General features: G+C 43.7%; 1 protein-coding gene across 3 annotated transcripts in view; it reads left to right on the forward strand.

The window, feature by feature from the left end:
• TBC1D19 (TBC1 domain family member 19) overlaps positions 1-14,209 on the forward strand; it is a 113,554-nt gene that overhangs the window by 12,306 nt on the left and 87,039 nt on the right. For 2 of the 3 annotated variants that reach the window (XM_090035728.1, XM_090035727.1), the window contains exons 2-4: positions 7,940-8,012; positions 11,322-11,367; positions 13,782-13,857. In XM_090035728.1, the coding sequence (XP_089891854.1) occupies positions 7,940-8,012; positions 11,322-11,367; positions 13,782-13,857 (195 nt within the window). The remainder of the gene's footprint in view (positions 1-7,939; positions 8,013-11,321; positions 11,368-13,781; positions 13,858-14,209) is intronic. The other variant, XM_090035729.1, reaches the window with a different exon arrangement.

Here is a 14,209-nt window from a genome sequence, read left to right on the forward strand (position 1 = left end):
GTAGCAGCACAGAGCTCAATGTAGGCTGCAAAGCATCAGGGTAAGCATTTGGGCAATTAGTCCTCATGGAGATCTATGAAAGTTCATTCTGGAGCATGATTGTTTAGTTTGATCTACATAGTTTCCATGAGGGTTGGTGCCATGGATGAGGTATATCCCATTCTGTGATAGGCTTGGGTAGCTTCCATGGTTTCCGATGGTTTTATTGTTTTTGCTGTGTCTGTGATGCAATTCCAGGGCACTCTCTCAAAAAAATATATAAAGGACAGAAATACACAGTCACGGGTGAGAATACATTTTTTCCACAGAAGAGCTATTTCATCTCTGATCTCACAATCCTTGTCCTCAAGTGAAAACTACACAGTACCTCAAAAGACGGGCCTGGGAACAAAAATTCATATTTGTACTGGGCATTAAATTAATAGATGTAATGCAGACAATAGTATTATGGCTTTTTTAAATTTAGCTGGTCCCTCTTCTTACTTCTCTGTACCTCACTGATTATAACAATTCTCTTTCATTTGGAAGATAAGGTCTTATTCTTTTACATCATTAAGCCTATTTCAGTTTCCTTTAACTAATTCTGTAGCTACTTCTGATAACTTCTCTTTGTTCCCCTGATGTACTGCCCTCTCCCACTTCTTTATGTGGGGTTAGACAACAGTAATTGTTCTTCCTATTGTTTAGCTTAGACAGCATCTGCTTCCTTCCCAGATCAGAGGCAAACCATTTTCCCCCTATCTTTTTAGTAAAAGATACCACCAAACAAATCTTGCTTCTAATACTTTTTCATGGAAGTTTGAGTATCTCTCTCAATTAGGGGAATAAAAGCAATTAGAACTTAACAATTTTGGTGTGTGTGTAGAACTAATTAAATCTAATAAATTAATATGCTAATAATAGTGTGAAACTAATATTCAAGTCCTGGCACTTATCCAAGAAGAAAAGTTTTTGAATAGAAACAATGGTAGACTTGTTTTCAAAGATCCTTAGTGTTTGACATTTTATGGGCTTGTCCATAGGGGCAGTTTACATTGGTGAAAACCTGGTTACATTATATGAAAAGAGCAGTGTCCATATCATGCATTTTCTTCCATTGATTTATCTGTCAAGCTCTTACAGAATTACAATGCCTAAAAGAATTGTGAGTGATTTCATGTTGAGTAGGTTCATTGCATTAATTTCTGTATGGATCGGCGTGCTCGTCCTCCAGACTTTTCATAGCACAGTGTCTTTTTTAGATGGTTCAACTGTTTACCTCCTATGACATCTACTGCATTGGGGTCACAGAGACTGGATATCACCTGGTTGAAATCTAGCATCTTGCTGGGTACTGTTATTGTACGCTTGCTCTAGAAATCAGAGTGCCTGACAAAGTCACCTAGCTATCTTCTCTAGCTAACCATGTGTCACTGTTTTGTTTTTTTCATTTTAAATGTACGCAGGCTGAAGTTTTCATTTGCCTTGTCCTGTTGAGTGCTGGTGCTCAGGCCTAGCACAGTGTTTAGGATGTTGCCATGATGCCATGAAGAGGGGTTGCCAAAGGATGGCATGTAGTGTTGTATCAAAAGCAAGGGTTTGAAGCTGTTATCCAAAAGGGTTCAAGGCAAAAATGGGACCTCTGGTAGTGCTCCAGTCACCTATTCACAATGCCAAGAGTTAGGCAGGATTTTGAAATGGGACGTCAACATAGACCTGCACTTTTTCTTGTTTATGGCCAATGAGTGAGGATATCAAGGAGTGCAGAAGCCACTTCCGCAAAGATGTGCCTGAAAACAAACAACTCTTTGATACACAGGACCTGAGTGACTAGAAGGTGGAGTCTTGGTTCAAGTTCTTCCTCTCTGTTTCCTGGTACCCTCTCCTATCCTTCTACTAGAGTCAGTTGTCTCCTGTTCCTCCCCCCTCTTCCCCCCCAGAAATCTCACTATACAGCAACTCCACCACTGTTGGTTTCTCAGCTGGCTGCTCCTCCTGACCAGCTCTTGGTACACTGCCCTTCTTTCCACCATGATGTGCACTCACTTGCCAGATATGCCAGATTCAGAACAGAACACCTTCTTATGGAAATGCCTTTTATTGAGAACTGAGTGTTCTACGCCTTGATTATAAAGTACATGGTGCTTTTTGATCGTACAGGAAATTAATTCAGTTCATCAATGCATATCTGCTACCAGTACAAATCTCATCAAGCTTTTTTTTTCCTTAGAAGAACATCCATCAGGGAGGCTTTTTTATTAGCATAAATCTTAGAAATACTTTTCTGTATCAGTAATATCTTTAATATGTGTTTTCCAATCTGCTGAAACGTAGCAATATGTAAACAACATGTAGGTAACATCCTCACAAAGTGCAGTTTACAATGTCCCAACCATGTTCGTTTCCAGAATGCCAAATAGTGATTGCATAACAGCATTACTAGCACAGCAAACTTTAACCATGTCCCCAGGCAATATCAAATAGAATTTTAAATACAAAAAGTCTTGTTCTTTTTGGCTAGGGAATATTGCTTTCTTCTGGTTTCTGAAGATGGGCTATGTCCTTCCAGTCTCACAGAGTGGTAGGTAGGCAGTGTCATTCTGCTAAATAGTTGCAAATGTGTATCTTCCTGGGTTCTGCCTTAGCCTTCAGTAATATGCATCTTCCTTGCTGTTTTATTGCATGAATTTGGAGGGTCTGTTATGTTAGTGACTGCCTTACTCTTCTTCAAGCATTCCTCGGTCAAGCTCAGCAGGTTCACTATATTACTGCCTTCCTTACAATATTTGAATTGTGCTGTTAATTTTCAATCTTGTCTCATCACCACTTCCCTGTTCAGCCTACCTAGTTAACGAGAGTAGCAATCAGCCAGATGCCCATAATCTCTCTCTGGCTCACTGAGGTTCTATCAATTCTGCTTCCAAAGCATATGGGAGGAAAGGTAGAAAAAGGACAGCCTCCTGAGTCTCCTAATACTGATTGGAGAGTGGCATCACACAATGACTAAGTAAAAAAACCCCAACCTTTGCCACCATGGAAAGTGAACAGTATCTGCTTCTTCTGCTTGATATCTTTCTCACTTTACAGGTTTAGTTCCTCTGACCTTCAAACCTTCAAGCAACTGGCCAATATCTAACAAATTTGAGAGTTATGAGGGGGTGGGAATGAAGGATCTTATTCATTTTTATTTAATATGAATTTTTGTGTCAATTTTGGCCCAGCAGCCAAAGTCTTCCAATTCATAAAATTCATACATGTCTAAAAAAGATTACAAGATGCATGCAGCAAGCCACACAAATAGTCAGTCAGTGAACCTTCAGCTAGATGTATAGATCCAGGCACCTGAAATAGCCATCCCTGTAAACAACAAGTTGAATGATATTTAAAATAAAAAAACAACAACAACTGCCCAACGTACAAACTCTTTTTATAGAAGTAACTAACTGGCTTAGGCTGGTGCATTCACATTGGACGTACAATTAAACCAAAGGTTCACAATGCTCAAAATTGAAAGCAGACAAAACATGAACAAGACTTCTTGCAAGCAGCACTCCAGTTGATTGGCATACATCATTCTATTTAAAACCACAACAGCATGCAGGGGGTGCAAAACGACTGTCTTACAGGAGAAACATTCCTGATGCAGCCCATTGGTGCCATGCCCTTTCCTCAGAATTAGGTGTGCAGGGCATCCCTGATAAGGTGATGGTTGCTATTTGGTGGCATCTGGCAGCTTAAAGCATCCTGAAAGTCTGAATCTCCAGCTCCCAGGCCTCAGGTAGGCCGTCTCATGCTCTCACAGCTGTTGTGTAGAACACAGCATGCAGTTATATTTTAAAGCAGCTGTTTCTTGGTTGCCTGAAGCCATTCTGTTAGTGTCAGCCATCTACTTTTCAGTCTTTCAGTGTACTCCAGTGTCAGTGTGAAGCTGTTTCAAGCCAGGAGTTCTTTTCTGTAATGCAAATGTCCAGTATAAGATTTCATCAGCCGTGGTAGAAGAATGTTTCAGAGGCTCCAAAAATTAGAGAGATTTCTGACAAATCATCTTCTTATCATCAAGCTATTATTTTTGTCCTTATAAAACAATTGGCCAGTGATATGATGTTGACAATAGAGATGACCAAGACAGTGGTGATGATTATAATGCTGAGTGAAAGGACTGGGAAATCAGGAAGGGGAGTTGGGAAGGAGGTATGGGGAGGGAGGATGGAAGGTGTTGCGGAGGCAGCCCTTTGCATGATTGCGTTGGCTAAAAGTGGTAGCAGGCATATGGACACATGGGTATGTGGGAGCATGGTATGGTCATTGTAACAGGGATGAGAATGATATAACAGTAAAGGTGACTGCTGGACTGTCAAATTCATCATAGTGGTCATAAGGCAGGTCTGTAGAGATATAGGTAGGGGTGTATGTGTGTGTGAATTTATGACATATTTTTCAGGTATAAAAACTTGTACCCTCCAAGTAGGTACTTAAAAGTGCTGTTTAAGTAGGTACTCTCTAAGTGCTGCTTAGAAGTGTGTTTATGGAATACCTGTGCCAAAACTTGCAGCAGTTTCAAAAAAGGTAAACTACATCAATTCTGGATGAACTGAGTCTCTGGGTATTATATGCAAATTGCTAGAGCTATGTTTATTTCAAGGTTGGTGGTTTCAAATTTGTTCCTCACTTGTATGTGCTTAGGGAGAGCAGAGAATGACAGTAAGGAGGAGGGAAGGGACTACAGGGGGAAGAAGTTGCGGGGGGTGAGCGGGAAGACTGAAGCCCCCCGAAGACACCCACACCCCTGACCAACGCGTCCCGGAACTTAGGAGCCGGGGCGAGCAGCAGCTGGGAGGAAATGCAGGCGCAGGCTCGGCAGTTCCACAACTGCCTGAGCCTGCGTATCAGTGAAGGCTGGGGGCGTGGCTTCTGAGCAGCGTGGGCTGCTCAAAAGACGGCGGGGAAAACAGCTGGGGAGAAGCTGGGAAGCCGGGAGTGGAACACCAGCTGTGGAGCTGGCGGGCTCCAACTCTAGCTGCCTTGGCAAGGAGCCGGGCGCCTGTCAAAGGAACTTGACCAGGGAGGAAGAAGGCGGTCTCGGGGACTGGCAGGACCAAGGGAGCCCCATGGAGGGGCAACCTCTATGTGGAATGCTTCCAGGGAGCCACAAGGCTCCAACCAGGGGCTTGGGCATTGTAGTTGGGGACACCTCCTCCAGCTTGCAGGCACCCGCAGGCAGAGCTTGGGGGGTCATAAGCCCCGAAAAGGAGGAAGGAGGGGTTGCTGACTGGAAGGACCAGTGTGACTGGACTACAGGTCAGCCGGGCCCCAAGGAGATGACACTGGGGGAATGGGTAGAGGCTGACCACAGGATGATTGCCTGTACCCATGTCTACTAGGAGGAAAGGGGTCGGATGAGTATCCCCAGAGGATCAAGGGCCCTGAGAGAGGGAATCTTGGGAGCTCTGCCGGCATGAGCCAGACATTCAGTTAAGTTACCATTGGCCCTGGGTGGGGAAAGTTTAGTTCTCCTGAAGAGGGGAAGCCGACCCAGAGATAAGGGGTGGACCCCCAAAGATTGACAGTCAGTAAGGCCCATTCTTTCCAAGGTGGGAGACATCTGCAGAGCAGTGTCTACCCAGGCCAAGAATGTGGTAGGGGTGGGGTAAAGGGGAGATTTGGAGCCCCACAAAGACACACCAAAGACGAGCCCCCCCCCCTCGGGTTGCCAACAGGGAACTGCCTCCCCAACAACATCAAAGACGTGGCAGGAGAGAAGGGACAGTGCCCGGACCATCTAGGCAGCACCAAGACTGGGTCACACCCTGATGTTGCTGGGGGGCAAGGTACCCACAAAGAGGGTGCCAAGACCCTACAACACCTACCAGTGACTGGGGAGCAGAGGGGTATCTGATCCCCCAGATTTATTTGCCCTGTTGTAGCAGTGGGAAGGGGACAAATTCAAGATAAAACCTCCAATAATTAGATTCTATATCTGGAAACTTATATCAAATTTATAAGTTTTTCATATATAATATCTAATTACTGAGGGATATCTTATACTTAGGGTTGTCTTATATTTGAGTAAATATGGTAATTTGGATAGGACTTGGCTCTAGCTTTTAAATTCAAGATGATATGAGCTAGGCTTAGTTTGAGGCCTATTTCATCCTGTGACAGGAGGCTTGATGTTCCTGCCACTTTAAGAGCAGACAGGCTATGGCTGCAGCAGCCTACAGGTATGGTCTAAGCTGATTGCAGACGTCTCAGAAGGAGGGCTGAGCTTATGGAGGATATAAGCCCAGGCACCTGGGAAGCTGTGGAGCAGCCTCCTTTAAATAATAACAAATGTCATCAAGCATGGTGGGCAACAGAAGGGGTGATTGACCACAGAGAGTAAGGGTTGCAGAGAGTCCAGGTGCTTCATGGCTGCCCCTGGAGGTGGTACCTGTTAGGGCTGTATGAAATTTTGGCAGGTGTTTCATTTTGGAGGTGTTGGGCCATTTTGGTGCCTGAGACACCGAATCCAAATCAAAATGGAAGGCTCTGAAACAGCTCCGAAACAAATCAGAAGGCTCCGAAACATTCCAGAAGTGTTTTGGAGAATTTCAGATTTTGGAGGTGGGTTTGCAGGGAAATAAAAACTAAGAAGTGGGGGGAGAAGGAAGGACTGCTCTGATACTGACATCTGATTTGATTCCCCAGCTGTCTGATCGCTTCCTCCAGCTCTGTGGTCATTTTCTCAGCTCTTCCCAGGGGATTCAGGCCCCCAATCTGCACACAGGGTTTCAGCAGGCTTCTGCTGCAGGCAGCTGCTCGGTGCAGTCCATACCAGGAAGACTGCGGTGCTGCCACTGGCCCCAGCCTGCAGTGGCAGCCTGCTGAAACCTAGCCTGTGCCTCCCTGGGAAGAGCTGGGGGAATTAAACTGGTGGCTGAGGAATCAAATCAGGTGCTGGGCAATCCCTACCGCATGACCTGGCTCCGCAGGGAGCAGAAATCTGCACTGGGGTCTCCTCGCTGCTGCCCACCCTGTGCAGCCCTGTACCTCTGCTCCCTGTGGAGCCAAGTCACGCGGCAGGGATCAGAAGGCTTGCTCCCCGCTCCTGCGGTGCATCTCTGCCCCGCAACCCAGCGTGATGGGGATCAGAGATCTACGCAAGGGCCTCTTCGCCTGCACAGAGGACAGCGGCCTTCCTTCTCCAGATGGGTCACCCGTGGCTCCATCCTGCTCCCCTCTGGGGCCCTGCAGCCCCCAGCCCCAAGCCCCTCCCAGCTGAGCAGTAGGGCTGTGCGAACCTTCCCTTGTTTGAAACAGATTCAAAGGAGATTCAGCCAAAACGAAACAGGGCAGTGATCTGCAACATCAAAACTAATCACTGTCCTTCAAAACAGCTGAATCCGAAACCAAATTGAAATGCACCCGTTTCACATAGTCCTAGTACTTGTTACACATCCTTAAGACTGGTGGCTTGTACTGGTTTAATTTACAGTGCCTGGAGTTAAACTGATAAGCTCAGACCAGCCCTGGTAGAAAGCTGCACTTGCTCCTAACAGTCTGTTTAGCCTGGACAAGGGCCTGTTCTAACTTCTTTTTTTCTGTTTGGAAGTTATACTTTCATGAAATTGTCGTTGAAGATATTATACCTTAAGCTGTTCCATTTCCAAAGGTGAAATCTATTTTTCTCCCTCGTATTTTCAGTGCTTGTAAGTCTCCTTATTCATTTTTTCCTTTTTATTGTATCCGAGTTCACAATTAATGTGTTAAATGTCTGTAAAACAAGATCTCTTATTACCATTTAAATTCAGAACTATTGCTGAGATTTTATGTCTTAAATCTATAAAATATATGGAAAGGATTCCTAAAAGTTACAATTGGCTTCTCTTGTGGATCTGTTTCTGCGTGTACTACTAAGCATGTTTCGCACTAACAATTATAAATGCTTATTTGCCTCTTTGCTTTTGTTCTACTTCGTTAGGTTAGTCTACACAAGCCAGAAATTAAACTTGAATCACTAAAAGAAGATATTAAGGAATTTCTGAAAGAATCAGGTTTGTTTTGTTTTTTTATTGAGAAATAAATTCTTTGATAAATAAATAGAGATGCAATATTCTGTAGTTCTAGAATATGACAATTCAGTGCTTGACAATCTTAGACTTGTCTTCTTTCTATTAAGTTATTTTAATTAAATGCACAAAAACAAAATAGGACATTTTGTTTTAATTTTAAATTCAGCTGTTTCATTAATTCAATCAGAAGGTGGCCAAGAATGAAGTCATGCATACATAAACTTAAATCATCATCCCCATAGTATTAAATGCAGTATAAATCGCAGATTGCAGTGCCCTTTTCTAATTATTTGTATATGTGAGGAGGGAGGAGCATACATCACACACCTAACTCCTCATATTATTGTCGATCTGTAACTTCTGTTACATTACCTTCCACTTACTATATAGATGGCACAATGCAGTTCTGTGGAGAGATACCCAGAGAGAAGCATTTAGCTGTGCTAGCATGGTGCTGCTTCTCAGCAGATTATGGTTGAAAGAAGTGTTTAATGAAATTTTAAAGGCCATAAAATTTGATAATTAGAGAAAGTTAGTAGCTATAGTTCAGGGCAGTTTAAGGATTGTCACAAAGAAAATAATATAAATAATAATTTAAGGTATGGGTGGGCAATTATTTGGGCTGTAGGGCCACTTAAGGCGTTTTGGTGACATGTTGTGGGCTGATGTGGGGGGTAGGGAGTGCTGACCTGTCAGGGGGGAATGGTAATTGATCATATCGGGCCCCAGGCCTGTCTGCCCCATGCCTGCTCCTGGGGGCACTGGACAGAGTGGGTGGGCATGTGGGGTCTCTGTAGAGACTAGCTCAGGACCCCTGTGGGCAGGGTGTACTTGGCTGGGCAGATGGGAGGGGGCTGCAGGTGGTTGAGGGGTGGTGCCTGGGAGTGGAATGGACAGGCAGGGGCCAAAATCATGGCGTGGGTGACAGCACAGGACTGGGGCAGAACTGCAACCTGCTCCCTGCATGTGTGGGGGCTGTATCCTGCACCCTAGGTCTGTGTTGTCATCGCCTTGTGATCTTGGCCCTCACCCTGCTGTCCCACTCTGGGGCGCTGCTCCCTGCTCACCCACGGCCTCATCCCATCCTGCTGGCTGAAGGTGACCTGCCTGCAAAGGTCCCGGGCTGATCTCCATGGAGACCCTTCTCGCCCACTCCATCCAGTGCCTCTGGTGGGCAGTGAGTGGTGGACGGGCCAGGGTGCCTGGGCAACAGGGCTGGGTCCTGCAGTTGCCGAGCTGCCGGCAATGGTAGGCAGTAGGGATGCACTGACAAAGATTTTTTTTTTTACTGATACCGATGGCCAATTATTAACCAGCCATATCAGCCAATACTGTTTTGATAGCCGATATGCAGCCCAGCAGCTTGGAGAGCAGTGTCCGGCTGGTAAATTTGTTGGGGGTTAAGGAGTGTAGGGCAGCAGATAGACATTCCCACAGCGAGGGAAGTAATGAGGCTAGGTCAGGGGCAGGCGCTCCCCAGCCAGGGCAGGATGGGGTGTGGGAAGGAGCCACGGGCAGCTCATCCACAGGATGTGGAGGAGTGAGGAGGGGGAGTGGCTTCCTGCTGCTATGTGCAGCACTGCAGGAGGCATGGGGAGCATGTTCCCACCCCCCCAGTTTTGTGTGTGGGGTGGGGGCGGGCTGCCCTGCAGTCTCAAACCCAGGGGCTGAGCCAGCTTCTTCCCAGTGCGGGAGCTGAGCCAGGGCTGCTCTTAGGCCAGGGTAGACAGCAGTGGCACTGGGAGGGGGGCTATGTAGGTAAGCTACGGCCACCCCAAAATTTTCCATAGCCCCCCATAGCCACCCCTCCCAGTGCTACCGCCCATCCTGTCCCCACTCACCTTGAGCACAGCCCCGCCTAGCCCTCTCACTTGGAAAGGGCGGGTGCAGCCCCTGGCTCCAAGCCCGTAGCAGGCAGCTTGCCTTCGCCCCATGAATATCAGGGGGCATGTGGCCCCCAAGTCTTTTCTGGGGGGGTTGCGCAGCAGTGGGGAGTCACCCTGCTTTGTCCTGACTCCTGCTCTTGCCCCAGCCCCACTCCCTCCCTTACTGTGAGGCCCTCAATCTGCCCCACCCATGCTCCTTCTTTCCCACACAGACTTACCAGCCAAATGCTGCTTTCCAAGCTGCTGGGCTGCATTCCTAGCCATGTGCATGCTGAGACTGCGTGCATGTATGCAGCATTTTTTGGTGGTGTTATCGGCTACATCAGCCAAAAGAAGCTGATTGTCGATAATGTCAATTTTCATTTTATCGGTGCTAACTGAAATATTGGTGCCTCTTTAGTAGCCAGGCAGAGTGAGCTGCCACCATCATGGGGGCTGCGAGGAAGCAGAGTCCGGTTGCTGTGCTGCCCTCACCTCACTGTACACCCATATGTATATGTATGTGAAGACAGAGAAAGAGAAACTCCTGCATTTCCTCAAAAAATAGATGGTTTGTTTCTCTGCATGGCTAATTAGCCTGGGCAGAATTCTGCACTAAATACATTGCTGTTGTTACCTCAGCTGTCTTCAAAGCTATCTTGGATATGTCTCTATGACATTGCAGTATCTCATCTAGATGCACCGTATTGGTGCACAGTTGTCCAGCCCTTGCCCAGTCCTGTCATTTACTCCAGGTAATGCAAAGAGGTTATCAGAGGCACAAAGTGTCAGCAGTGTAAGAATGTGGTCAGGTGCCTGGGCAGCTGCTGTGTACAGGGGTAACAGAAAAAGCTGGGTTTTGTTTTCGTCCCCTGTCCCTATTGGCATCCAGGACGATTACGTCTTTCATCCCATCTTAATTAGGCCACTGCAAACCAAATCCCAGTGGCGTAATTAAGACTCCCAGGAGATATAAGGATCCAACTTTTGAGGCATTATTAGGTCCTTATTCCCAAATTCATGCGAAGTACTTTAGCATGTGCTGAACTGGAAACATACCTAATCCTATGTCTGTCAGCATTGGTTCCAATGATGTATAGTCAAGATAGGGTAGTATGTTGTAATATTTAAGGTTAAGATAAAAGAGTGTTTAGTGTTATTTGACAGCATATGATTTCTGTAGGAGCAACCTTTAACTTTGGTCTTCACTCTTCAGCAGTCTCTAAATGTAGTTTTTCTTTCACTTATGACTTGGGCATAGCTTGAAAAAGATGGAGAGAACTTAAGTAGATGCTAATTTGAAAGAAGCACAACAAACTTGAGTGGTTTTTAAAACGCCCCCTTCATTCATGCATTACGTAACAAGGTCAAAATTGTTTCAGGAGTGAACACCAATATGATTGTATAATTATTATTATTTTAACAGGATGGGAAAAGAAGCTTCAGAATGCTGTTTACAGTGAACTCAATGTGTGAGTTTTCTAGTCATTATTTTTATAATAAAGGTTTTATGCGTAAAGTTTTATTTTGAATCATGTGTTCTTATCTGAGTGTAGTATGTTAGTGTTATCCATTAATGTGCCTGTCATGTGAGGAGTATTTAATGTGTTTCTGATCCAGTGTTTCTTTTTCAGTTCATTTAAAAAAAAAGAGCCAAGGACAGCAAATAAACACTTGAAAACATCTCATGAAATTAACTTTTTAAAACTTAGTTCTTTATTAACATTGTGATTTGTTTTATTAGTTCATAGCTTGGGGCTTAAGGCACTTTTCTGGGAAGTGGAATTATGGGTTCAAAACCTGGTGGGGGTGGGAAATGTTTTTAACCCAGGTCTCCCATTTCCCAGGCAAATGCCCTACTTAATAAAGTCCTGGGCAAAAGGAGAATGGGGTCTTCTCCGCTTTGCTAAGATGGTGTTTTACAAAAGTAGGTTCATTGACTGTATGAAGTAAGGTAATGCTTGGAGACTTAATCATTTAGAAGTCACCTCAGTGCCATTTTGGATGTGGACACATATAACACTTAGACTGGCTTCAATGCAGTTTAAATATGAAATGGCCATGCACAGAAGCCTGTTTAACTGGTTTAAAGCTGGCTGGAATGATTAAAATAATACCTGGAAAACCAAGTACTCTTTTGAACTGCTTCACAGAGTTTGTGCTACCTGTTGGCACCAAGCTTACCATGATATAGGCCTGGTTGTCTCTCCAAGCATCCCATGCTGTATTGTTCCACAGCCAAAATTCTGCTGCCACCTTGTTTTACCTTTTGTTGGCACTTTTTATCAATGAGTTCCCTTTCTACTGCTTCTTCTTTAAAAGCTATCTTTGTAACCACCAGCTGTGTCCTCATGCACCTCACTCATCTACTTCAGCATACCCTTTCAAGCATGGGTGCAAGCACTCCCCACCATCACTTACTCCAACGAGGTATGCTGGACTGAGTACTTATCCCTGCTCCCTGGTGTCAGAGCCATAGCACTTCAAGACCTGAAAGGTGACTGTTCTACCTGGTATGTGTGAACAGTGGGCTTCTCTCACCCTCAGCAGCTGTGAATTGGTTCCCAACCAATATCATTCTGTAGCATCTTGAAATCTTGTCTGTCTTGTTTCAGCTGTCAAGGCACTATGATAATACAGATAAGGGACACAGAAGTAGAAACATGACTTGTGTCCTAGAACTTCAGTGTTCTTGCCTTCATTGAAGTCATGATAAAAGTTATAGTAAATCTGTAGGTATTTCTCCACGGGGACAACACTAGTTTCTTATTCAATGTTTTTTGCTTGCATTCCATTTGAACATACCTTGCATTCTGTTCAGTTGATTTGGTATCGTCACTTGATTTTTTTCCAAGTTTTATTAATTGAGTTATTTTTGGGGCTATTTTTCTCATCTTTAGAAAGCATTTCATAGAATTGTCTAGAAGTAGGGCTGTAAGGGGCCTCCAGAGGTCATCCTAGTCCAGCTTCCTGCCCATGGCAGGATCATCCCTATCCAAACCCAAATTCTTTAATACCTTTACATTTTAACTTTTTATTACTTTACTAATGCATTTTCAGGATTTGATCGTTCATCCTATTTCTTCAGTATGTTCCTTGGTATTTGTAACTTACATTTTGTGTTCTTTATTCCAACTAGATGCTCTTCTTTCAGCTTTTGTGTTTTACTGTTATGCATTTCATAGCTGAAGATTCCAGATCAGTTAGATAAATTCCCTGAAGCTTTACTGGCTACTTGTATATATGTTCAATAACTATTTGAAGTGTAAGCTTATTAAGTTAATGAATGATTTTATTGAAGAAATATTATTTCCTGAAAAGGAAAAAATTCCAAATGGCTATAAAGATTAATTCTGAAGTGATTTTAATGATAAAGTTGTTTGATTTGTTTTAAATACTTGAAATCTGGCAACTTCTTTTGAACTTTCAATTTTATATTAACATTCTTGGCTAAAGCTTCGAATATTTATTTTGCATTTTTATTATACATCTGTGATACTTCAGAGGATAAGAAGAGTATGTTTTTATGTGATGCTTTCCTGTTCTTCAAGTTTGTATTGCCATACACAACATTATTATTTATGGTCCTCTCTGAAAAACAAAAAGTAGGCATAGTTCAATCATGACTGAAATCTGTGATGTTGTTAAGTGTTTTTTTTCCTGGATTAAGAGTATGCAGATAAATTATGGGCATTTGCTAATTGATAACATTTTTTTAAGTTTAAAGTCTGATCAGGGGTTTAAAATGGCTGCTGTATATGTTGTTATACTGTTTCTAAACATGATTAAAAAAGATGAGAAAAAATAATATTTATATTTCCCTGAAGAGCAAGAGACGTTAATGAATTCAAATAATAATTTGAACATTTAAAACTTTTCTTTCAAGGTTCCCTTCTCCCTGTCATCCAGCAGCTCCCCCTGAGCAAATGAAGGAACCGTTAGCTTATATGAGGAAGGCACAGGTTGGTTGTTTTCAATTTGACTGTTTTTCCATAAGAGTTTCTTAAGTTTTTATTAAGCAGATTTCTCTGGGACAATTTCATTATTTAGATTTGTATACACTTTAAAAAATAACATAACATTTTAGTTACTTAAGAGTCTAATAAAAATACATATGTATGATATTTCATAATGGCAGCATTTGCAGATATTGTTGAACCAGGGTGGGATACAGTACAGTGGCTATTAGAAGTTGCAAAATAGAGACTTATGGGAAATAGCATGTCTCGCTAAGTAAGATTTGTTGTATCTTGAAGCTTAGGGATATATATTGCTAATGAGGTGGGGGTTGAAGAGAGGCATAGAGACCATCAC

The sequence above is a fragment of the Crocodylus siamensis genome, chromosome 2 (assembly GCF_052110815.1).
Source record: "Crocodylus siamensis isolate JL-2025a chromosome 2, ASM5211081v1, whole genome shotgun sequence".
Taxonomy (NCBI): Eukaryota; Metazoa; Chordata; order Crocodylia; family Crocodylidae; genus Crocodylus; species Crocodylus siamensis.